The sequence below is a fragment of the Cinclus cinclus genome, chromosome 7 (assembly GCF_963662255.1).
Source record: "Cinclus cinclus chromosome 7, bCinCin1.1, whole genome shotgun sequence".
In the NCBI taxonomy this organism is placed as follows: domain Eukaryota; kingdom Metazoa; phylum Chordata; class Aves; order Passeriformes; family Cinclidae; genus Cinclus; species Cinclus cinclus.
Window position 1 is genome coordinate 12,008,835 of NC_085052.1, and position 24,124 is coordinate 12,032,958.

Genomic DNA, 24,124 nt, shown 5'->3' on the forward strand with positions numbered 1-24,124 from the left:
CTGTGCATTTTTAGTTTACAAAGGCAAAGGAGTGTGGAGCCTGTCATCATCCTTCAATGTGTACTCTCTTCACTAAATATTAAAACTATTACTAAGTTTTAAGTATTGAGGGTAGTTTGCTGGGCAGACTGCATCCTGTGGCTGTATGACCACTATTGAATATGTGTGCTGTTTTTAAGGTGTATTCTTCAGATGTTGGGGTTATTGGTACCAGGAGGAAAATGCTTGCTTATTTCATTTTAAATCTTAATTATCTTCTTTAAACAAGAAGTGCTCTTAAAAAAAAAAAAAAAAAAAAAAGTGGAGTCTCTGTGTTTGTAGCTCTTCATTCCTTTTTTTAATGCTATGGTGGAAGACCTGTTTCATAACCAATATAGAATCCCCAAATTCCCATACCAGGCTACCAAGAAAGGAGGAACAGGTGTGATCCTTTTTTCACTTTTCTCTTAGATGCAAAAGCCAACAGCTCTGCCCTATCAGAGTACTGTGGGCTCTTGTGGTATTTCAGCAGCAAATTAAAAAACCTCTTGGAGTTAAGCAGTAACTTGGGGTGTTAGATTTTATTCCTGATTTCCTAAAGCAGGATTTAGTACCTAGAGTGCAACCACAGTAGTTGCAAGGCAACAGCCTTCACTCTTGAATGTTAGAGCAATGAGGCACAGACATTTGGGGTGGCAACACTTCCTGTTGGAAATGGGGTTTTCCATGTGAACCAGGCTCCCAGCATGCAGCTCTAGAACATGAACTGGCTGGAAGGATCATAATACGTGGTTGATCTGGAATCCTAATCTATGGCCCATAAATATGTGGCAAATAAAAGGCTATGAATCTGTGCTGTGGATCTTAATTGTGTTTGAGTAAGATGTCTTCCATGAACGTGTTTCTTCCTGGGGCATGTCTTTGGGCCCCACTTTCATCTCTAAAACAAGATAAACATTGCTCCATGGTTGAGTGGTGACTGCAGCGAAGTCTGCTGTGCACACAGCCTGGGAAGCATTATGTGTCTTGAGGTGAAAGCTGCCTTTAATATTTCACCAGCTTTAAAAATTCATCCTAAGATGACAGCCTTAGTCTGCCTTGCAGTGAGTCATTCACAGACTTCTGTACCCTAAACTGCTGTCAGCTCTGTGCAAGAAAGATCTCTTGCATGTATCTCCATATTTAAAAGAAAGATGCCTCTTCTGTGAGTTGTAAGATTGAAACTCTCAGCAGTTGGGCAGTGGCCTTCATATGAATTCAGTGGTTTCAACCTTGTGCCTTTTCCAAATGTGTGGGACTGAAAAAGCCTTTTATAGAGTGCAGAGCCAGAATGGACAATTATACTAACAGCACACAGACACAGGAGTGTGAGAATAAGCTCACTGCAGAAAATCTCTCTTGTAAAAACTACTTCTGGTGTCTTTGTACATCTACTTCTACATATTCTTCAGAGGTCCGTCAGAGGCAATTACAACTGACTGCCCTATGTGTATCAAATATATATGTACTGTGTGGCAAGAGCTTTGGAGGGGTGTAAAAAGCAAGTGCCTTCAACTATGCAGCAGCACCCTTATCTTAGCTGTTTTTAATGAAGCAGATCATATCTCTGAAGGGAAGTAATCAGCTGTTGGCATGAAAAAGTCTGTGTGACTGGTCTGGAAGTGACCTAACTGCACCTAGTACTGCTTTGTAGGGCAATTTATGTTGTTGGTTCAAAAAAGCCTTTTGAGAGTGTTCCAAGACAGAAGGACTTAAAAATTAATAGCTCTCTGAAGCCTATAGACCATGTGTCAAATATACCAGACTGCTGCTTGAGTGGGATTTTTCCAAGACTCTTGAGAGGTGGAGTGTTACTTAAGTATTTGTTTAGAAGAATGTGTAGTCTACTCATGCTGGGGAAATAGCCATGCCCTTTTACAGTGGTGCTATCAGTCCTGTTTACTTTAGTTAAGCTCATAAAATGACAGTCGAAGTCTACAGAGAAATTAATGGTTGAGGAGAGAATTAGAAACTGAAGTACAGCATGATCCTGCAGTTTTATGTATTTAAAGTGTTTTGTAGCATCTTATGATCAGATGGGCTTTAATGGGAATAACTTGTTCTTCTGTTGGTGTGTATCTTCCATTGAAGTATGGATAGGTAAGGATGCATGCAAACATGAGCAAAACTGGCATAAAATGTACTCCTTTGATCATGTAGTTTCCCATGGTGCACATTGTGGTTAACATTTGCTTTATCCTTTTGCTTTTGCAAAAGCCTTTCGGGAAGAGGCCTGGGAATACAATTATAAGGACGAACATGATTTTTTAGAATCTAAGCCTTTTTGTTATTTAGTCATTCTCCAGTGTGACCAATCCATTTTGCAATCACCATCTTGCCACGTGGATTATAAGCCTGTCAAGTGGAACTGGTCCTTTCTTGGTGACTTGTGAAATGGCTGGGAGTTATCTGAGCCTAGGTGGACTCTGTGAATGGGGAGATATCTTGGCTGTTGCAGCTTAGGGATGCTGGCAGATGCCAACCAAAGCAGCAACATATGTGGGGACAAAATTGCACTCCTACATTAAAAATTTATGTTCCTTTAGGGTTTAGTGTTAAGGCAGTTGGAGTAAAGCAGGAAAGCTCAAGTTGAACTTGGTCTGGATGCAGTGGCTACAACTCTCTTTGTGCCTTTGTGAAGCTCAAACTCCCTTTAAATCATTGTTAGAGGTTAGGGCTTGGGAGTCTCAGTCTAGACATCCATGCCACATCAGCATTAGAGTTGTGTTGGTGACTGAGAGACAGGGGCACCTGTAAGGGTTAACTCAAGCTGTAAAGCACTGCCTGATTTTTGCAGATGGTGTGAGTGCAAGAGTGAACCTCAGACTGGCTTGGCAGTGTACAGAGATAACTTTGCATAATTCCCTGCAGATGTTGCTGCGGAATGGTTTTAATAATGAATTGTGAAGTCAAGCTAAACTCCAGCATAGAAGGAGAACTCAAAATAAATGCAATGTTTTGTTCTGTGTTTCAAAAGCAAGTTTTCTGTGATGCTCTGGATTGGGAAAGATGGCAGGGGACAGGACAAGGGATGGTTTGCAGAAAGCGAGGACTGTAATGGTGTAAAATAAGCCAAATCTGTCGAATTTGTCTGCAAACCATGAATACCCATGAGCCCAAGGGTGAGAGGGGGAAGAGGTGGTGGTACCAAAACAGCAGCTGCCCTAATGCTTCTAATAAGGGGATGGTGCAGAGCAAGTACTTCATGATCAGCAGGGCAGAGTTCTGCAATTTGTGGCTGTCATGCACAGGCTGCATTGCCACTGCAGCAATTTTCTGCTGGGAGTCAATTCTTGTACTGTGCTGTAATTTCCTTTCTGTAGGGTTATGGCTCAGATGTGCCATTATAATTCAGGTTTAGGTTTCATAAGGTATGTGCTGCCTCAACTGTGGTTGCTTGACCACTCTGAGACTTTGCACATCTTGCTTGTGAGCACCCGTGTGTGACTTCTCTGCTGCTGGGGGGTGTTGCTGGAAGTTTCTCAGTCTTCTCAGTTGTTGAGTCTGTTTAAGCAAAACATACATTTTTCTGTTGACATGCTGTTTCAATGGGCTATATTAAAGCCTTTCTTCTGTCCTTCTGAAAAGCAAGCTTGAAATGGGGGAAGAGAATTTCAGAGTGGGGGGCTGGTTTTCCATGAACTTGGACAAATGTTGTGATTTCTCAGTAGCTGCAGAGGTTTCTCATTTATACTTTACTCTTGAACAAAGTTTATAAAGGAAATCTTTAGAAAGAAATTGTGGCTTTCATGAGTTCTGTGGTGATTAGGAGCTTTAGCCTGAGTCATGTTTAGATGGATGGAGGCTCAGCTACTCAGGCCCTAAGCAAAAGATCTAAGCTTGGCACTGAGGCTAGTGAGCCAAACCTAGCTGTTGGTTTTGTAGAGGAGCTGTATTGTGAAATGGGCTAGCACAGGGTTGGTGTCAAGGAAGTGCAATCCAGCCCTCCAAAGATGGTTTTACCATGGTTTGAATTTGGCCTAAATGTACGTTTTTAAGCATAGGCAAGTCCTTTTTGCGCTTGTGTTTAATTTCTTTCTGAGGAAGAGTTTACGTAAACTATTCCAGTCTAATTAATACAGCTGGAAGCCAGCTTCTCATATTTTGTGCCTAATTATAAATGTATGTTCAACTGTGCTTGCTACCCATGTTGATATGTTACTGGCAAAATAAGGAATAACCATAAAGATGTGTTTCTGAAACATGTCTGGCAGATCCAGTGTGTGTTCGCTGCTGTGGACTTCGTGGCAGAAGAATCCACCTCCTGTGGAGGGAGAATAACTAAATTTAAACTTTCCAACCATGAGCCTCATGAAGCAAAGTTTCCAAACCTCTGCTGGGCCAGAAGATGGAAATCTGTGTCTGAATTTGGAGCGTAAATAAATAGAGCTGCCTAGGAGCTGCCCAGGGGTATGTGAGGGGTTGCTGCTTGGGGCACATTGTCTCCCAGCCACATGCCTCAGGGAGGAAAGCAAGCGTTTGTAGCTACTGTTCTCTGGTAAAATCTTCCGTGACAGGATTTGGAATTAATTTGGGTGGCTTTTAGCACAAACACTTGAGCATTGTTTCAGCAGGATGGTTTTTCTCTTACAGACAGTTGCATGTGGCATGGCAGCAGAGCCCAGTGGACTTTCCTTCCCTCCTCGCTGGGCTGGGCTGTGGTATCCCAGCTGTGGGAGAGATGCATTCCCACCTCACAGCTCACTAGTGTTGGTGCCCATCTTTTTACAGCCCGGGTGACACCTTTGCTCATCACAGGCAGGCTTCTGTGAAATTTGCTGTGTTTCTGACAGCCATTAAAGTCTTTAAACTGTTCTGAGGTGCATGTACAGAAAAAGCTGTTTTCCCAACTTCCTTTGGGGAAGCTGGAAGGGTGGTAATGGACAGCACTTTGTATGGTCCTGACAAAGCAGCTTATGTTTTCTGGGGAAACTAGGGTATCAGAGAAAACAACAGAAGTGGTTTGCTTACCTGGTAGACTTTCTATTTTCCTGTTGTCTTAACCCAGACCTTATCTGAGTGGAGAAGAATCTAGTTACGCTCATATCTGAGAGTAGCAAGTTCTTGGGTGAGTGATTCTATGTCAAAACCATTGAAGGATTCAATAAATGATTGCAACCAAGCAAGAAAAGAGGCAAGGATAGTTATAGTTGAGATGCATTTAATCTGAAATCGGCATGCGTTTAATTTTATTCATCCGTCCACAGATATGACCTGAAGGTTATATCCACATATATAGCTGAATACTTAACATTTTTGTAGATACTGGTTGAAACTTGGATGTTCAGGTGGGAAGATAAATAACTGGTGCTTATGTTCTGAAGTCAGATTTCAGCTGGCTTTTCTCTCTTTTTTTCTGTCCTGTGCAGTACTTTCCAGCTTCCCAGGGTGTTGAATTCAGGTCATGTTTGTTAAATACCAGCTGTGGTTACAAGTGCTCTAGAAACACTTTTATATCCTGTTCTGAAATCTGTGTATTTCTATGAATGTCTTTGCTGTTTCCCTCATTTGCCTTTTGTAATACTTCATATTAGGATTTGGGCAGTGTTTGTACTGTTTCACATATGTGCACATACAAAGTGTTTTGATACTGTAGATGTATATGTAGCAAGACCAGCTTGGAGAAACTGAATTAGAGAACTTGAGTCACAGTTGTCATGGATGGATTTGGAATTTCTTAAAATGAATTGATATTTGCTTCATTGTACCCTTTTTCTAGCAAGCCTGCACACTACCACTGGGATAGGATCTGATAGAAATGGTATAATAGCAGTAAACCCTTTCTTGTTCTAGGAAGCTATAGAATGCCTCAAACATGCACCAGAGCTGATGACTCTGCCATCTTCTCTGTAGCATTTTACTATTCTTGTTCCTCTAAATGTTGACTGAGAAACTTCTTTTGCTTCTTTTTGTAGGTTGGTGGTTTGTAAGCACAGCGGAGGAGCAGGGATGGGTCCCTGCTACATACCTGGAATCTCAAAATGGAACCAGAGATGACTCTGACATCAATACATCTAAATTTGGGGAAGGTATGAGAATCTTTTTCTTACCCAGAGAAAATTGGTATTTGCTTGCTTTTATGCTTTTTTTTCCCCCAAGTGAGAGCTTCTGATTGGAAGAAGATGCATGATAGAGCCACAGGCCATTGAAAGGAGTGAGATTTAACTTTAATGGTTGCTTCTCATTAATTTCCTTTAAATTAATCTTTGAAACTAGTTTCACTGCTGTTTGCTATGGTCAGTGGTTGTGTGGAAAGGTAATTTGGTATGGTTTCATTCCTTGTTCTGTTAGAAGTGAGATGGCTTTTGTCATGTTATATGTATTTAGCTGCACTGCTTTTTTTCTTTTTTACTTAAGATGCTTAATTCAGGTTCCAGAAGTGGAATAGTTCAGCATCGCATGTTCCTCAGTTCCATTATGAAAGACTAACCATGTCCTAATGGGCTTCTCATGTAGCAACTGTGTACAAAGGACACTTTTGTTATGATTTGCTCCATTCTAGTGAATCTGTTGCTAAATCTAGATGCTCTTGACGTAACACTTATGTAAAATGTATGTGGAAACTCAGATGACCTTTCATTAGCACAGGCAGGAGGCTTAGAGATGTGTCGGGGTGACCATTTGCCCATTAAAATAGCACGCAGGCAAAACAGGACTTTGTGCTGGGTTCCAAGGGTGACATCTGCAGCTTGTTGAAATCTTTGTCTCTGTAACTTATTTTTCCCTGCTCAAGTCTACCCATATCCTGGTTTAGAGACAGACTGGCTGTAGATTGGTAGGCCAGGAACCAGTCTGGTATGATGCAGCATCTTAATGGATGCAAAAGCAGTGAGTAAAGTTTCCCTGTTATTAAAGAAAAAAACTTTACTGCTCTGGTCTGCAACCACTGAAGAATGCCTTGTCTGTTGCTCTGCAGCTTCCTCCCTTTTCCTGACTCTTAAATATGGTGCATGCTTGACAGCCTTAGTGCTTAAACTGCTTTCATTTCAAGTTCTCCTCCTCCTTTCATGTTGCCCTCTGGAGTATACTCTGCATAGGGATGCTGCCACACAGCAGTGTGTCCTGTGCTATGGAAAATGCAACAAATATTCCTTATCTCCTTCCACTCGATCCCTTTTAATCCATTGCACTGGTCTCTTCACCTATGGTCAGCAGCCCTGCTACCTGCCATACTCCAAATCCAGATATGCCGAAACCTGACACTGCCTTTCCCTTTCTGCTCAGTTCCATCTCAGTTACGGATCTAATTACATAACCTTTGCAGCTGCTTTGGTGTGCCCCAGATTTTGCCTACTTGCTTTTTAGTAACTTTGGTTTCTGTTATTAACCATCTAAGCTGAGACTTCCTACTTTCTTCGTTTCTTCCCCTCCAGTTCTTCTTTACTTGGGCTTGTCTTCTCCATATAATTATTTTGTAGGAAAGGAAAAAATTACTTGGGTTTACATTACTTGAGTTTTAATTACTTTAAAAAGGTTTATCAGAGTGACTGTACTTAGAAAATTTGCTCTCTCCAAGTAGCAGGAGAAAGGGGCTCTGATGTAACTGAGGAGGAAAGCACTTTTAGTGGATTAAATGCCTTAGCCCCAGAATTTAGAGCTTACACAAGTTTGAGTGTCTCCAACAGACACTGGCTTCCTGCAACTGTGCAACCTCTGCTCCCCCAACTTTGAAAGGGCAGAAGCACTGACGTAGGGAGTTTTGTGCATGAGCCCCTTGTCCCTCCCCATTTGAACAGGCCTGGAACAAGTCCACAAGCCAGGCAAACCTAGAAGTCTGCTCTGCTGTGGCAGGCCCAGTAAAGATGGGGGGTCTGAACACATCTTTCTAATAATTCTGCCTCTACATAGCAGTAATATTTTCATGTGTCTCTGTTTAAATAGTCTGTTCCTTGAGAAAGACAGAAGTGTTTCCTCCCTGCACCTGAGCTTGCACAACGTTTTTGTCGGGATGAAGGCAGACAGCTGATTTGTTACCTGGGCCTGTGTTTGGACCTACACCATCTTGCAAGGCTTGGAAAACAATCAGAAAGCAATCTAGGGAAACATTTAACAGCTACAGGAGCTGATAAAGTAAACATGTTAAAATAATCTCTGGAAAGGTATAGACACTTGCTAATAAGCAGCCTTTCTGGTGACAGTGGCATGACCAACCAAGTCCAAGTCTGGGATCAAATGTTAAAATTCAGTATTTTTAAGGAGGAAAAAACCCTGGTTCATACAAAAGCATCATTGTGGTATAAAAGGGCTATCACTTGGGATGGCCGTATGTTGTGAGGACAAGGTGTGGTGGATCTGTGTGACCCAGTTTTCAAGGGATCTTCCTGGATGGCTAAATCCTCCAAACTACCAGTGTGAGAGAGAGCAAGCTGACTGCTCTGTATTGACACCTTAAGCTGGTTTCTACTCCTTCTGCACCCCTCCATCCTGCAAGCCTTTACATTCAGCATTTAATTTCTTCCTTTCTTGTATAGAAACTTCCTAACACACGCAGCCTTATTGCAACTTAGCTTCTCTCTCTGATATAATCTGTGTGTCTGGAGAGGTGTCCTGTGTTGTCTTTTGTGTAGCATGTGTGTAACTGGCAGTCTAATGTCCTGTTGATTTGAGAAAAGTCACCAGGTTAAATCTGCTCATCCTTGGCTCCTCCATGGGCTTCCTAGAGGATCACTGATTTCCGTGAGCCAAAACTACATCTTCTATATTCTGAAAAATTGTGGTTGGTTTTTGACCAATGCAGGATCAAAGGGGAAGTACAGAGTACCAGAGACTAGATAATGTACCTGTTCAACACCATTCACCACACCTCCACTTAGGGTGGTGTGGAAAGTTTTGGGCCTTGCAGCAAAGGAGAAATTGAGGAGAGTGAGCTGGATGTAAAAGTCTGATCTATGTCCCTGACAGATAAAAAGGACAAAAAGTCAAAAGCCACTCTTCGGTGAAGTTTTTTGTTTGTTTTTTTTTCTTGTCCAGCTAATGATTTCCCAATCAAATAATTTTTCTGTGCCTGATTGACTACAGAACACAGTTCTAGAAGACAATGGTGTCTACTCCATTATAAGGGTTTAATCCCTAAATAAGTACAGATGTACAGAATTGAATTATTATTAATGATGTGATATCAAATTTTATTAACAGCTTCCAAGCACCACTGGTAAAATGATTCTGTTTGCACTTCAGTTGTCACTACCTTGCAATATGTTGTATTGCACTGCTTTGCAGCAGCACCAAGCAGCCATGCAGTAGTTGCCAAATTGGGATGGAAGCTCTTGAAGGGAAAAAATGGAAGTGTTTGTCTGTATTTCTCTGCCAGTCATAATGGTTCCAGTGTCTTTCATACCTGTACAGGCAGAAGAAGAAACTGAATGCACATCTAAGTATGTGGTCCAGAAAACAAGTGGTGTCCTCTGTGCACAGCTGCTCTCACAGTGCCATTTCCATAAGTGTCTTGTCTTTGTTTATACTTAAAGCATAAGTTATTGTTTGAGTATGTAACTAACACTCAGTCCTGGCTTGTTAGCTTCTTGAGCCTGCTCAGTAATTGTAAGGTTAGTTTTTTATTTTGTATCATAATCTATGTATTAGAAGTTTGGATCATGAAAACGATCTGTGGCAATGAATGCAAGTCATGTCTTGCAAGCACATCAGACACATTTCACTTGGGTTCACTTCCCGAGTGCTGCTGTTATGAGGGAACCTACGTAAGAGTTTGTGGGTTTGTTTATAGTGTGATAATTTTTCTTAGAGAGGTTTAGAGCCCTGTTGTGTTTGATGTCATATGCAATAGGCTGAGTTCCCCAAAGATTATGCAGCTGAATTAGGAGATGCTACAGCAATGATGCTGTGTCCTGCCACTGCACTCTCCTTGGACAAGTCGTCTTTAGTTGTGCCGCTTGTTTTGCAGCGTGTATATGTTTTTGAGGTTTTTATTATAATTACTTTTTTTTAAGAAAAGCCAATAGTAAGAATGGCAATTTGTGACAATTCTGGATGGCTGGCATTGCTCAAGCTCAAGAAGTTAACTTGTTCCACTGTACTGTATAAACTAAAACAAAACATCTACATCCCACCTATCCCATTCCCACTAACAAGATCAGTGCTTGTAAATACCATGTTTTGTTTTTATTCCTCACCCTCCCATCATTTTTTTTCTTCTTTTTTTTTCTCTTTGTTTTGTTTCCATCCATGTTCCAAACTAGTTTCTAAGCGACGCAAGGCTCACCTGAGGCGCCTGGACCGGCGATGGACGCTGGGCGGGATAGTCAACAGGCAGCAGAGTCGAGGTGAATTCATAGCTTCCTCTGGCACCAGCCACTCTGGGGGCACCAAAAGCCACACTGCAGCTTCAGCTGTTGTGTGTCGGGACCTGCATCTTTGGCACTTTGGTAGTGAGGGGCCAAAGCTCCAGAGTTCAGATGTGAACTTCATACATGACAGCTTGAGGGTGTCTTGGAGCCAGGATTAGTCACCCCAGCAACTGGAGGCTGGTAACCAAGGGTAGCTCTGCAGTCTGACTCTTTGTGCTGGTGGGGAAGCTCACATCTGTTGTGTTTTAACTTGGGCATATTTGTACTCAGTCTTTCCTGCCTCAGTAAGGACAAATGATACTTTCAGGGCTATTAAAATGAGTTGAATGCCAAAAAGCCGTGGCTGGAGATGTGCACACTGGAAAAGTGTGTGGTGTGGAAAGATGAAAATCATTCCAGTTGCAGTCCCCTCTCTTCCTTGCAAGCAGTGCTTGGCACTACAGAGAGATTTGAGAACTTTGGGGAGTTTTTTGCATTATTTAACATGCCACCACTAGAAGCATTTTAGTTGGTTTGGTTTGTTCTGTGTTCTTTTAGCTTTTGCTGGTCTAACAGTGAGTATGGCAGGGTAGGGGGGTGCACCTTGCATTTGAGTAAAGTCTGAGGAGCCCTCTAAACAAAGCATTTCTTAGGAGCAGGTAAATCATCTTGCCCAGAACAAAGGTATCCTGTCTATCTCCTGCTCCACTTGGAAAATCATCCAGATGTGTTTACTGCACTTTGGAAAAGAAAGGGGGGACATTTGCACCTCTGTAACTTTCAGACAACCTTATTGATGGAATGGATCCAAAAGTGCAAGAGATGATTCCCAGTTAATGGAAAGGTGCCTTTTCCTATTAGGGAGGGAATGTATTTTTAAAGTGGCAAATTTACCTGCTGGATTTGATGATGTGCTATGTGCAAACTCCCGTTTCAAGCAGATCCAGATTTCAGTGACCCTTTAACATTGTTTCAAATTATATTGAGGAAACAAAAGCAACAAGAGTTCTTCAATGTTCTTCCTGCTGTAGTTTGACCCTGCAGCAACTGAAACTACTTTCAAAAGACAAGGTCTTTCGTCTCAGCCACCAAATGCATTCTGAAGTCACCAAAAAACCTTCATAAGTCCACATACTGTCCTGGGCAGGGGGGTAGGGAGGAAGTGCTTATTCCTGTGCCCCAGCTGTTTGGGAGCTACTCACTTCTTGTCAAACTCTGCTAGATGCTTTCTGGCAATTTAACTGGGAGAATTTATGGGAATCAGTTTCCTAAACAATTTATTTACTAGTGAAAACAAATGCATTCTTTCATATTCATACAGTATTGCAAACAAAGCTAAATAAAATATTAAGACTGCATAACCAGTCCCTTAGCAGTCAGCTGGTAAGATTCAGGGACCTAAGTTGCATTCCCAGGTTATCCCACTTGCATTCTGATGCCCACCATCTGTGTGCATCTTCTCCAAACCTGCCCTCTGATGAGTGCCAGTGTCCTCCCTGGCAGTCCTCCCCAGTACAGGCTGTCCTAATCTCTTCCATCCTTGCCTTTTTCTTGCTTCATTACAGTTTCTTCCCTATTAGGCCCAAGCAGGGCTGGGGTTTTGAGGGTGTTGGAGAATATGTGCTTTATCTCAAACTGAATCTTGGCACTTGGACTTGGCACAAACTTCAGCGCTCTATGATTCTGTCCAAGGTTTGGGGCACTCTCAGTGACTGAGCTGCTTCTATAAGGTCTCTCCAATTATTTCAGCCACAGCTAGCCAGGCTGGCTAAAAATAAGCTGTTTAATGTCATAAGAAATGATAGGTGAGGGAGGGCTTACAAGAGCAGGCTTATTGGAAGTACAGAAAGTGACTTGAATAAATGGGCACAAGTTGGAGACAGTAGCTTCATAATCCTGCAGAGCTGCAGCCTGTACAGACATCTGTGCCTTCCAAACTGCTATTGCTGAAAGTATGAGTCTCTCTGGGTGTCCAGCCTGCTGTTCTCTAACAGAGCACAGTTTATATGAGGTCAAGAGAGATTTTCTCCCATCTTCCCATCCCAGCCCAGAAGACTTCTTGCAAGGCCAAATTTGGGTGGGTTTTCAGTGAAATGACAGAATGTATGAAATGTACATATGCACCCCCCTGCCACCCGTCACATCCTTGCTCTAAAGCACAGAAGAACTCAAGTTGTTCAAACAGGAGGTTGCCAGAATTGTTCAAGACAAGCAGAGCAGCTTCCCCTTCCCTACTTGGCCTCTGCCTTGGAAACGAACTCAATTAAACATTTTGGCTGAAATTCTTCCCACCCAGCAATATTCTGCTTGAAATAGTCCTTGCTGCTGGAAGGGCTAGCTCCAGGAGTTCACTGGAGTTTAAAAGCAAGCTGTAAAGGATGCCTCCCTTTGTATTTATGCTTGAGTACCACTAATAAGCATTTTTATCAGTTAGGCTTGTCATAGAATCACTTTAAGGCCAGAATCAAAGGAATTAAGCATTTTCTGAAGGGCATAATTTTCTAACTTCACTATAAAAACACTAAGCCTGAGTGCAGAAGGGAAGAGTAGTTGCTTCCCTGTTAGGCTGCCTGATGGGAGAGAATTATTTGGGGGGGGGGGGGGGGGGGGGGGAATAGCATATGGCTTATTTATTTCCACCCTTTCCAAAACCATTTGAAGAGGCCAGGTATCTCTGACCTCCAGATATTTGGAAGCGGTGTTACTAGGTCTGTGAATAAGAAACATGAAAGACAAATTGTTGAATATCATGGTTGTGCTCTTTTTTAAAAATTAAAAAAAAAACTGCAAAGGGAACAGCTGTAGTCTGTTTCTACAAAGAGAAACAGATGACTTTTGTTGCTGAACTTTTCTCTTTAAAATGGTCTGTGGTGTGCCCAGATCTAAGAGATTACATTGGTTTGTGTTTCTTATGTAGCTGCAAAGCTTGCGGGTTTTTTAATGTTAAATGCTGTACATTTTCTAAGCTTTTTCCTATACATTCTGAAACTCCAGTAATACAAATATGGGTTGTGATGAGAAGCCTGAAAGTTTGTAGTTTTCCTCAGACTTGATACTTGTTAGACCTGCAAGCTGAAGAGTTCTTGTTTTGTACAGGGTTAAATAGCAATTCTACACATGCATTTATTGGGAACTTCCCCTGGAAGAGAACTTAGTATTATTTACAGGGTAATTTAATGAAAAGTCATTTGTGTTTTTACAGCTGGATTGGTAAAATTGGGAGGTTACATACCTGTCTTCTATGCCAGATATCTGACCTAAGTCATTGCTGCTTTGGTTTTGTGCCCAGTGCTTTCAACTGGAGCTGTTACAATGCAAGAAAGCACTTTAAAGTTATTCATACCAACAATATAGTGACACGTGGGCTTAATTTCTGCCAAATGAGCCAATTATTTAGGAGGAGCTCCTAGCACAAGTAGTTAATTGAAAGAGTTAAAGTTAGAACTTCCCACTGCTTGCCTGTCTTAAAGGAGAGAAGGAGTTTGATAGGGAAAGGTAGTGTGCAGGGAGAAGGCAGCAATGCAACCCAGTGGTGTTGATACTTGAACCTCATCCTGAGTCAGTTTTAATACTGGAACCCCATGTCCTAGCCCATACTGGTAGTTCTGCAGCCAGTTTTGTAGCTGTGGAAAGAGCACTGGATCAGTGCTGGTAATCCAGCCTGGCTGATGTGCTTGTGCACTCTTTCCCTTTCCTGTATCTCACCAGAGCTGCTCAGCCCTCTTTGGCAGCCCCCTCCATGGGACTTCTCCCTTTGTTTTCACTCTGTTTTCACTCTTCCCTGCTTGTGCTTGATGGTGATGAAATGTTTGTCAATCACAGCTCAGGGCTGTGAGTGACACTGCTGTGCTAAATCAAACCAGCACAGAGCAGCTTCAGACTTAGTTTGTTCTCTCCTTTGCTTTGGTTTGTTTTTTTCATTATTTTTTTTTCTTTGATTTGGGGTTTTTTTTGTCAGTTTTTGTGGTTGTTTTGGTACTCTGTTCTCCAAGGAAAGTAGTAAATGGCTATTGCTCCTTGCTTGGTTGAAGTAAGAGCACGCACAATACAAAGATGTTTAGAAGAAATGTCATTATTGTTTTTTCTATCTGTTGGCATAAGGTTTTCTGTTATTTAAAACAATAAAAAAGCAGGAGGGGAAGAGGGACAAAGGCTGAAGAGCTTCTGTCTGCAGATGAACACATTTGATAACTGTGGACAGTCATTCTCTCTCTGCATATTTAGGCAAGTAAAACAAAGTCCATGTTGAATTAATGCATTGCTTTCTGGAACAGTGAGACTTTTTCCAGAAACAGGTCTGACAAAGGAGGGGTGGAGCGGAGGAGGGGGGGAGGGCAAACACAGACTGCTGACAGAGGGGAAAGTATTTTGAAAGAAAATTCTTCTGTGGCTTGGAAGATGTAGGTTTGGGGCTGTTGCATTTTGCTGAGAAATCATTAATTGGCTAGCCCAGTTCCCCTCTATCCCTACCCCTACTGGCATTTCAAACCAGGATGGGGTCACAGAAAGTTGGGGGCATGTACAAGCACCAGCTGAGCAAAGGAAATGACTCCCTTATTTGGTTGGCTCCTGAAGTGCTGCTGATAACTTCAACAATTATTAATGGAGGCAGAAAACCTTACAAAATAGAGGTGAAGGAGAGGAATGCAAAATGGGGTACTCAGAACTTGGAAGCAGAAAAGTCTGAGCACTGGCTGTTTGCCTGGGAAAGATGAGACTGATTGTGCAGGGCTGGAAACACGTGTGGTGTTTTAGCTGTTAAAAGACAAGGCTCCTGTCCCAAAAAGTTTACAGCCTAAACAAGGAGAAGGAGATCTGTGCATCAAAGGAACGTGGGCAAGTGGCAGTTTGGCATGAATCTTATTGCAACCAAAGGGGGGTTCACAGTGTAAAATGATCCTTATTCAGTATTTTTAAAAGCTTTTAGAGACGGAGTAAAACTAAGCTTGTTTGGTAAGGCAGGAAATCGGGCTAGGTAAGGCTTATTTTAGGAAGGATTTGAGAGCTTCAGGTTATTTGACACCATCAAGGAAGGAGCCTGCTTAGGTTGATGAGGCATCATATGAAAGGCATGAGGCTGAGTGGGAAAAGATCACAGAATTTGAAGGAGTGCAAAACCCACATGAACGTGTGAGTGTGTGTAGTAGGGCATTAAAGCAAGGCACACCATATAGGCTTGAAAATTCAAGATGGAACAACTGAATTGGGAATGCATTTGGTAGGAGTATGGTTGAAATGCCGGAGGGCTGCTGTGCCAAGAACTTTGTGCAGGAGCAGCGTGTGCTGAAAGACTGGGAAGGGAGCAAGGCAGGCAGGAGGTGGCTGTAGTGGCTGTGCAAGAGTCAATGAAGGGCTAGTGAGGAGCAGCAATGGTGGAGGACTTTGAAAACGTTGGGGCAAGTCTATCACCTTGGTGAGAGACCAGGAGGAATCTGAAAAAATCAGTGCTTACAGATTTGTGAAGATAGAATAAGGAAGATTTGGAAAGAGCTACTGAAGTTCTGTGTTACAACTCGAGCTGTAAAACCACAGGTCTGCTTTCCTTGATCTGACATTAAGTATAAATCCAGACAGCCAGAGGAGGGACCAAGTTGCCATTTCAAGACACCTCGTAACTTCAATGTAGAGTGTGTGTGTGTGCACAGTCACACATGCAAAATATGGAATTCTGGTTTGACAGATGGGACTGGAGGAGCCTCACAGGCTGTCGGTTCAGTGTCTTGCTTTGTCAGCCAAGTAGGTGCAATTTCTTCAGGAGGGAATGGAGCTTCATGGTAGCTGTCCTGAGGTTTTTCCTGTGGGAGAGGTGTCCTAAGAGGTCACTTGGTATGGAAAATGCCATAACCTATGCTTAAAAATTCCTCTGAGATTCCCTTTTTACTACTTGACAGAAATACATCAGTGAAACAAAAGAAAACTTATTTGGAAATAGGTTGTTTAAAGGGAATGTTTTGGAATGTATCAAATTGCTCACTATGTATAAGCTGCAATCCTACACAAAAGGAAAAAACAGAAAGCACAGTTATCAAGGTCTGCAGTTATCCAAAAATAATTGTCATTAAGTCCTCCTAACATTTAAGAAGTCAAATGTATCATCCCTCATTTTCTGCAGCCAGTATGTTCTATCACAGCCAGTGAACAGGCTGGGCAAGGCAGAAGAAATATTTCAGTCCTCATTACACTGTGACTGCAGAAGTGACCTGTTGCTACTTGATGAGCATTGCCAAGGTGGCTGCAGGTCATCTTGCTCTGCTGTAAATCACATCATGGTTTAATAGCTGTATTATAAATTCTTTTTATGTGAAAACTTGCACTTCATTAGGCTGCATCTTAAAATGGGTGGGACAAGAAACATGGGCGTGCTTAAACTGTCCTAGCCAGGTTTTAGATCAGGTTTTGTATGGGTTGTCTTGACTCTGCTCTGCATTCAAAAACTGGTTTTAAAATGGCTTTTTAATTTTAGAGCTATTGCTGTTTATATATAGAAAAGGCCTCATCTTGGCAAAACACTGTGGTGTTGCTTGAGGAACACGAAATGGTTGTGTTCTTTTTATTGGTGGAGTGTTTTTCTCCTTTTTTTTCCTTTTTGCTGCTTTTGTCCTCTTCTAGTGACCACAGAAGGATATTAGATGTTAACGACTTGTGGAAAAAAGTGACCCCTGACACTCAAATACCAGTGACTTCCTGGTACCAGGTCTGTAGTGTACCTTTGTATAGACCATGTAGTGTATCTGGCTGTAATGCAGGACACTGTACAGCTCACATGCTTTGTCCTGTATATGTGTGCAATTTCCAGCTGGATAACTGTACCTGTGCTACATTTTCTGGAGGAAAATCCTTATGGCTAGAAAAAATCCTCTCTAGTACTGTGGGCTGTCCCAGGGACATAGGTAGTGTTCTCTGCTGTCTATGCTGTTTTCCCAGTGATCCACCAAGATCTGTGCCTATATTTTGGTCCCAATTCTCTACTGTATTTCTTCAGGAGATTTTTATGTAGAACAAGAGCAGAATAGAAGCCTGCCTTCTTTTGGGAAGGAGGAAAGAGGAGAAAGATACATTGATAGAGAATTGAGGCTCGGGATGAGTAGGGGACTGAGCACTGGGTTGCCACAGTGTCTGGGAGGGCTGGACAGAGCACAGCTAGAGCAGCAAGGTATGAACTGTGTGGTTGTAATAGTGCAAAAATTCTGGTTGTGCATATTTGAAATAGTGTCTGTGCCTGGGGAGGAGAGAGAATGACCCATACTAATCCTTTCCTTCCAACCTAAGTAGGTTGCAGTTGGATAATGCATGATGTGACAGATGTGTATTGTAGCTCTTTGCCAAACAAGCTTTGCTTCTTCATGCATGCCTTGTCTGGATTTACTAGGGCAGCTCAAAATCCAGAGGAACCTCCTTCAGCTCAGCTGGGGAAGGTGTCTTTGGCCTGCAAATTAGTACTAAAGAAATGTGAGTGAAGTTGGCTAATTGAGCAATTAATAGATCTCTGATGTCACTCAGAAGAGAGCTGCCTTCTTGTAATTTTATCTCAGAGGGGGTAGGACTTCTATCCCATAGTTTCTAAATGCAGCCTTTTAGCTGGTGTATGTGCTTTGTAGCATGCAGTAAAGTTTATTCTGCCCACTTGACCTCTACACTGAGGTTGATGTAACAGAAGCTGCAGATGGTGAATATAAATTATCCTTTTGTTTGTCTTTTTTTTTTTTTACTTGGTAATTCTTAAGTCAAAACTTAATGAACCAAAATTATATGCTTTTGTACTCTCTGTAGATCTGGGCATATTACTTCGATAGTAGGTCTGGGATGGTTCACTGACTTCTGTTTTATACTATTGCCTGTCACAGAAGTTGACTGAAACCAGCATGATATATCCGATTTGTCAGTGTAACTCAGAGCAGTGTCATTCTGCTGTTGATGCTCTGCTGATTGTCTCATTTGTCTATGTTAAGTCTTTACAGTAACTTTATGTATCAGTCATGAAGTGTCAAGTATCTTATCTTAAAGACTTTTGAATAATAATCTGATATGTTGAATGCTGTTATCAGTCCTCTTCAGTGGCACATCCACTGAGAGCTCCCCTGCTCCCTTCTGCAAATCTTGGTTTATACAAAGTGTCCACTGGCTAGAGATAATCTTTGAGAAATAAAACAGAATTTACACTTTGATTACAAGGGGGCCCATATCTCCAGAATACTGTTTAAGTTACAAACCTCATGTATGTTTGTGGTATCTCCTGCAGCATTGACAGAAACCAAATGTGTGTAATCTTGGAAATGTAGTTTTTGCTGTCAAAGTACTTTGCAAGGGGAAATTATAATGGCGGCTTCCTGGATTTTGTCTGCAGGCTTAAAAATAGAGCAGCTAAGCAAAAACTTTATGGGACCTTCTTTTCTAGAGCTGATTTTTAACACTTTTGATTGTCTTGCTTCATGGCAGATCCTTTTTCTCTCTCTCCCCTCCCTATTTCCATGCACTCAATTTTTTTTATTTCTTCTGTATAGGGAGGAGTCATCTAAAGGGCTTTTCTCTCAAAAAGCAGTAGTCTTGAGATGAAAGCCACAGGTCAGAAGATGTAATTGGTGAAGGTGCTCATGGACAGAATGAGACAGTGGCAGTTCAGAAGAGCCCTACTGTTTCTCCTGAGTGATCAGCCTCCATTGCTGTTGGTTTCGATGGGTGACCACTGTCTCAATTCCTCACAGAAGTTTGGAGAGTTGTGTTGGAAGCTAGGATTGAGCACCCTATGCATGGTTATCTGCAGAAGAAGGGAAGCCACATCCCTGAAGAGTGAGACCACTCTGCCCAGCAAGAGGAGCCGAACAGTGGCTTTAGCTGAAGCAGAGCCTGGTGTTTGTGTGGAGGAAAAATAGAATAAACACAGCAATTTCTGTGGGAGTTGTAGTGGCAAGGGTGACCTCTGACAGCCTGGGTTGTAAAGCAGCTTTGGTATGGGGGAAAGAAAAAAAGAGAGCCTTCTTCCAAGATTCAGCAAATATATGCTTAGCTCAGTAATACTGTCCTAGAAACATCCCTGGAAGTGTCTGAAACAATGTGTATCTGGACAGAGCAGCTCTGAACTTTCCCTTGGCCCTTCCAAGGACTAGATCCGGCTGCCCAGGGGTCTTCTGCAATTCAGTTTGATGCTTTGCATGCAGTGGAAACCAGACACAGAGCTCCTTGTGCAGCAGACTTGAAAATAGAGGAAAAATTAGTCCCATTCTACCACCCAGAGCAGAAACCTAGCTAGGAAAACTGTCTTATCCTGTGACTTAGAAGCTGGGATTTCATTTCACAGGTTTCATTTTTCAGGCCCCATCTTGTAGTGGAGTATTTCTGTTGGGAAGGTGTTATATGCTGATGGTGCTAATTACAAACTATCTGGAATTTCTTAGCAGTGATAAGCCAGTAAAGCAGCCCCCCTAGGGGAGAGCAGCAGTCTTTTCCTCTTGGCAGCAAAGGTTTTGACAGATTTTGCCCCATCAGAATTAGAAGGATCTAAATGTGACCAGTCAAGGGAACTTGACTTCAGAGATGTAGCTTTGCTAAATTCACTGCCATTAGATGCTCTGTCAACATTATTTTCCCTTTCCTGAGGTAAGGGCTTACTTTATCTCAGTAAGGGCTTTGGTTTATTTTCGATTAAAGTTTCCATGCTTCACCCAGCAACAAAATGCAGTTGAGCCACAAAACCAAACAGCTGCTTGAATCTGTTTTACTCCCTTAAAGAGTGTTCACTTCAAGCTGCTGCAACCTTTTCATAGCTCCTTTGTTCTGCAGTGATGAGGAGCTTTGGACTCACTTCTTTTCCTGCCCATTCTTCTGCATTGACAGCCCTCCATTTGTCCTTTCCCTGCCTTGTTGTGACTGCTGGTAGAAAGTGCTAGGAAGGCTGGCTGGGGTGAACTTAATTGCCTGTCTTCCCTGCCTTTAATCTAGCTACAGAAACTCATGCTATCATGTGCACCATGGTTTGGGTTGAGGGAGAGGGGTTTTGTGACACTTTCCATGTCTGCTGCTGCAGAGGAAGGATGGTAGTTCCAGTTTTCAATGGCTGGTGTAATTTTTTAAGCTCCAGAGGGAAAGGTTGACCTTGAGTGTGATGGGAATGCTGCAGTAAATGACTCCTGGGTAGGTGGAAGAAGTTGACGAGTGCCTGCTCTGCTCTGCTTATTGGCTTGCTCTCAGCAAGTCTGCTTAAAACCTCTGCCCAGCTGGGAAGGGGAGAGATGCTGGAGATGAATAAGGATGTTAAGCTTTTGGCTCAAGCACCATACTTGAAATCCAGTCTGTGCTTTTGAATTGTGTGTCTTGGTTCTGGCCTTCCTTCACCACTGTCACACGTGCATTTCTCTGGAGTGAGGTTTAGTAAAAGTATGTTTTTAAAACACTTCACAACCCATGGATGCAAATGCTGTATCGTCTCCTGTCATATGAAAACCTCTTTTGTTCTTTTGCCAGTTTTGTTTGTTTGTTTGTTTGTTTGTTTGTTTGTTTGTTTTTTAACATTTCAAGCTCATTGCTGTAGACCTATGCTGCTTGGGAGGTTCAAGAAGAGCAGTGTGCTGGGCCAGCCCCTCTGGGCAGGGGAGATGTGTCCCTCTGGGGATGCAGCACTTGGGTTTCAGTAACACAATGCTTCGTGCAGCCATGTGCATGAGCAAAGAGCCAACTGGCTGCAGCTCCCGCGGTGATGCTCGGCTGATTTGGCAGCCAGATTGATTCTGTCAAGTTACAGTATGGGAGTTCAGTCCAGCTTCAAATCCTCTCCCTTACCCGCTCGAGGAACTTGGAGTGGGGAGGGAGGCGGGAAGAAAGGGGGGGAAGCTCTCTGGGGACTTTGTGTCATTATTGGCATGGAAGCATTTTGTGATTATCAGCAGCGGGGTAGTGGCAAGGGGCTGATTATCTGTCATGTCGTCAGCATAAATAACCAGTGGGCCCCTGAGCAGGGCTCCGCCTTTCGTTATGGCTTCACGTAATCGCTGCATAACAGTTTAAAAGCAAGCAGTGCAGAAAAACAGCTGGGCTGATCCTGACCCTAACTGATGTTGCCTTTTCTCCCCTCACCAGAAGAGAAATATGTCACCATCCAGCCGTACGCCAGCCAGGGGAAGGATGAGATTGGGTTCGAGAAAGGGGTCACCGTGGAGGTCATCCAAAAGAACCTGGAAGGATGGTGGTACATCAGGTAAAGAAGCTGTGCAACCTACAGAAACTGTGACAATGAGCTTTTCTGAGCATTCACTGAATGTTAGCAGTTCAATCATTCTGTAGCTGGACAGGGAAGCCCAAATTGTTCATAATGCCTCTTGAAGAAATGTAAAGAAAAGTCTGAGATGACACAATGGTGACTAAAGTAACACTACAGTGTCTGCAAAGGTTTTGGACCATTCCAGTGAGGAAATGCCTTAAGTTCCAGTTTTAGAGGGCTTTTTTTCTTGCTTCAGGTTAAAAGCCCATATCTGAGTTAAGATCTGTGAGACCTAACAAGGCTTTCTGTTTTATGTAATTTTAATGTCTTTCCAGCATAAGAGTTACTCTGCAACCTATTTAAATCTATTTATAGCAATACTGAAAGGCTGTTTGTGATCTGTTTGGGGCAGGTAGTGCTACTTTCAGGGATATGAGACAGATTGCTGGCTATAGCCCTTTTGCAAGTTTACCAATGGTTTCAGCTGATTTGCTTTGATTTTTGTCTGTCCACGTTAGATATTCCTAATGTAGGGGGACTGCATTTCAAGGGCAGGTGAAGTTCTTATTATGTATCATATTTTGTTATGTATTTGGAACAGCAGTCCTAGCAGAGAGTTTTGACTAAAGAATCTCCTTTGTAAATGCTCATGGGGAGACTTTAGTTTAGATATTGTCTCAGTGATGTAGGGTGTCAGGATAAGCACTTGAGGAGAGCTTTCTTCATCTAGGTTCACACAGCTTTTAGGTTTTAATGCACTTTTGTGGTTCTGCCCCTTGTCTTGTATCTGCATATGAACCTGTCAGTGCTGTGACAACCCATTTCTCTTCAAACAAGATGTGATACAACAGGTAGCTTAACAAGGAGGTTTATCTCTCTGCAGTGCAGAACATCTCATATTGTCATCTTTTTCCATTCAACATGTAATTAAAGTGATTTTTTTCCCCTCTTTCCCTCCCCAAGTTATAGCTTACTTTTGCTTGAATGCTCCTTGATTTACTGGCTGTGAATGAGGACTGTGAAAATGCTGACTGAAGCAATGTTTTTGTTTTTCTTGATTTCCCTTACTTAGAAGAAAAAAAATATCGGTTTTCTAATAATCCCATGGAGCAAATAAGCTAATAAAGATAGCAGTGGAGCCAGGAAGGCACACTAGACAGGAGGAACTCAAAAAAGCCTGGGTTTGGTCAGGTCACATTTTTTTCTCTGTTAATCATCTAGAGAAGTGGAATCCAAAGTTTCCAAAGATAGGGGAATTGAGCACATAGGTTTTTCTGAGGGGAGAACCATTGCAAGACACCTCTAGTTTATTTTTTTATTCTCTTTCTGCAGTGCAGCCTGATTGCTTCTGTAGGTTTCCCTTTGCCATATTAACACTCCTACAATTAGTTGAATTTTTCCCCCTTTTTCTCACACACTCCTTCGAGTCAACTCATTTTTGTATACATCAGGAGTGCCTTCTGGAGCATGATGACACTTGCTGCAGTGGTTTCCATGGCATCTTCACCCTGGCAATCTGATGGAAGGACAGTGCAAGCCCCAGCCACCCTGTGATATTTGGGGATTGCAGCATGTGCTTGGCTTTTTTGGAAGAGGCATTTTGATTTGAGGAACCCCTCTTGTGGGAAGATGTTATGTGCTGCCCATATGTGTGATAAGTATATTGGGTGCCAGATGTGCTCATCTCTGCTTATTTGGAGCACTGTGCTACTTTCTTGCTGGAGGATTAAACTCCTAGAAATAGGTTTGTTTTTTTTTCCATGGGTAACACTACCAGAAATGTTGATTATGTGATCCATCCCTACAATCTGGTCCTTTGCAGCCTGGGTAGCTGATCTCCAGCTTGTTGTGCTGCTTGTTACATGTAAACTGCCCTGAATACTGTTAGATACCCCTCAGAAAAGAATTCCCTTCCTGCAGAAATTTGCTTCTCTAAGTGTTGACTGCCTTCAAAGGAGCAACTCCTTCTCCTATTGTGAGTGTGAGGGGAGAGGGAGCAGAAGGAGAATGCAATTGAACCCTGGGCAGGATAACAGACTGAACACACTTCAATGTGTAGAGAGAAAAACAAATCCAGTAGTTTGTAAATTGAATCCACCTTAAAGACATTAGCTTGTTCCACCTTAAATATGTAATTTCTACAAATTCTTGGCCATGTGCTGATCCTCATTTCCTGTCCTTCTTTTTATTTTCTTTTTTTTTCTTTTTTTTTTCTTTTTTTTCCCTAGTTTGCTTCCCTCTGGAGTAATTCCAATGCTCTGGAGCTGGAAAGCAGATGTGACTCTCAGACTTACAGAGGCACTTCTAACTTTTTTAAACATTCCTATGGTTTTAATCCGTTTTTTCCTTCATGTAATATAAACAGGAGGGTTTTGGAAGCATGAAGGAACCAAATCACTGCACCTAATTCTGAGACCCTCCCAATGCAATGCTGCGCAAGCTAGAGGCAATAGTGGTGTCTGCCTTTATTTTGGCCCACATGCATTATGACTTAAAAAAAAAAAAAATCAGGACTAGGGAGAAATGAAAGAAAGGCTCTGTCCTGGATCCAGCTTACTGTTGTATTGAGTTCAGTAGATCTTTGCTTCCCAGTGTGCCCATGGCTGGCATTAGCATCCATCATTTAGATCAT

The 24,124-nt window shown here is 42.3% G+C and overlaps 1 protein-coding gene across 1 annotated transcript in view; it reads left to right on the forward strand.

Annotated features, from left to right (window-relative positions):
- Positions 1-24,124, forward strand: part of SH3PXD2A (SH3 and PX domains 2A) — a 236,847-nt gene that overhangs the window by 204,471 nt on the left and 8,252 nt on the right. The window contains exons 9-11 of the mRNA XM_062496397.1: positions 5,934-6,047; positions 10,215-10,298; positions 21,372-21,489. Coding sequence (XP_062352381.1) covers positions 5,934-6,047; positions 10,215-10,298; positions 21,372-21,489 — 316 coding nt within the window. The remainder of the gene's footprint in view (positions 1-5,933; positions 6,048-10,214; positions 10,299-21,371; positions 21,490-24,124) is intronic.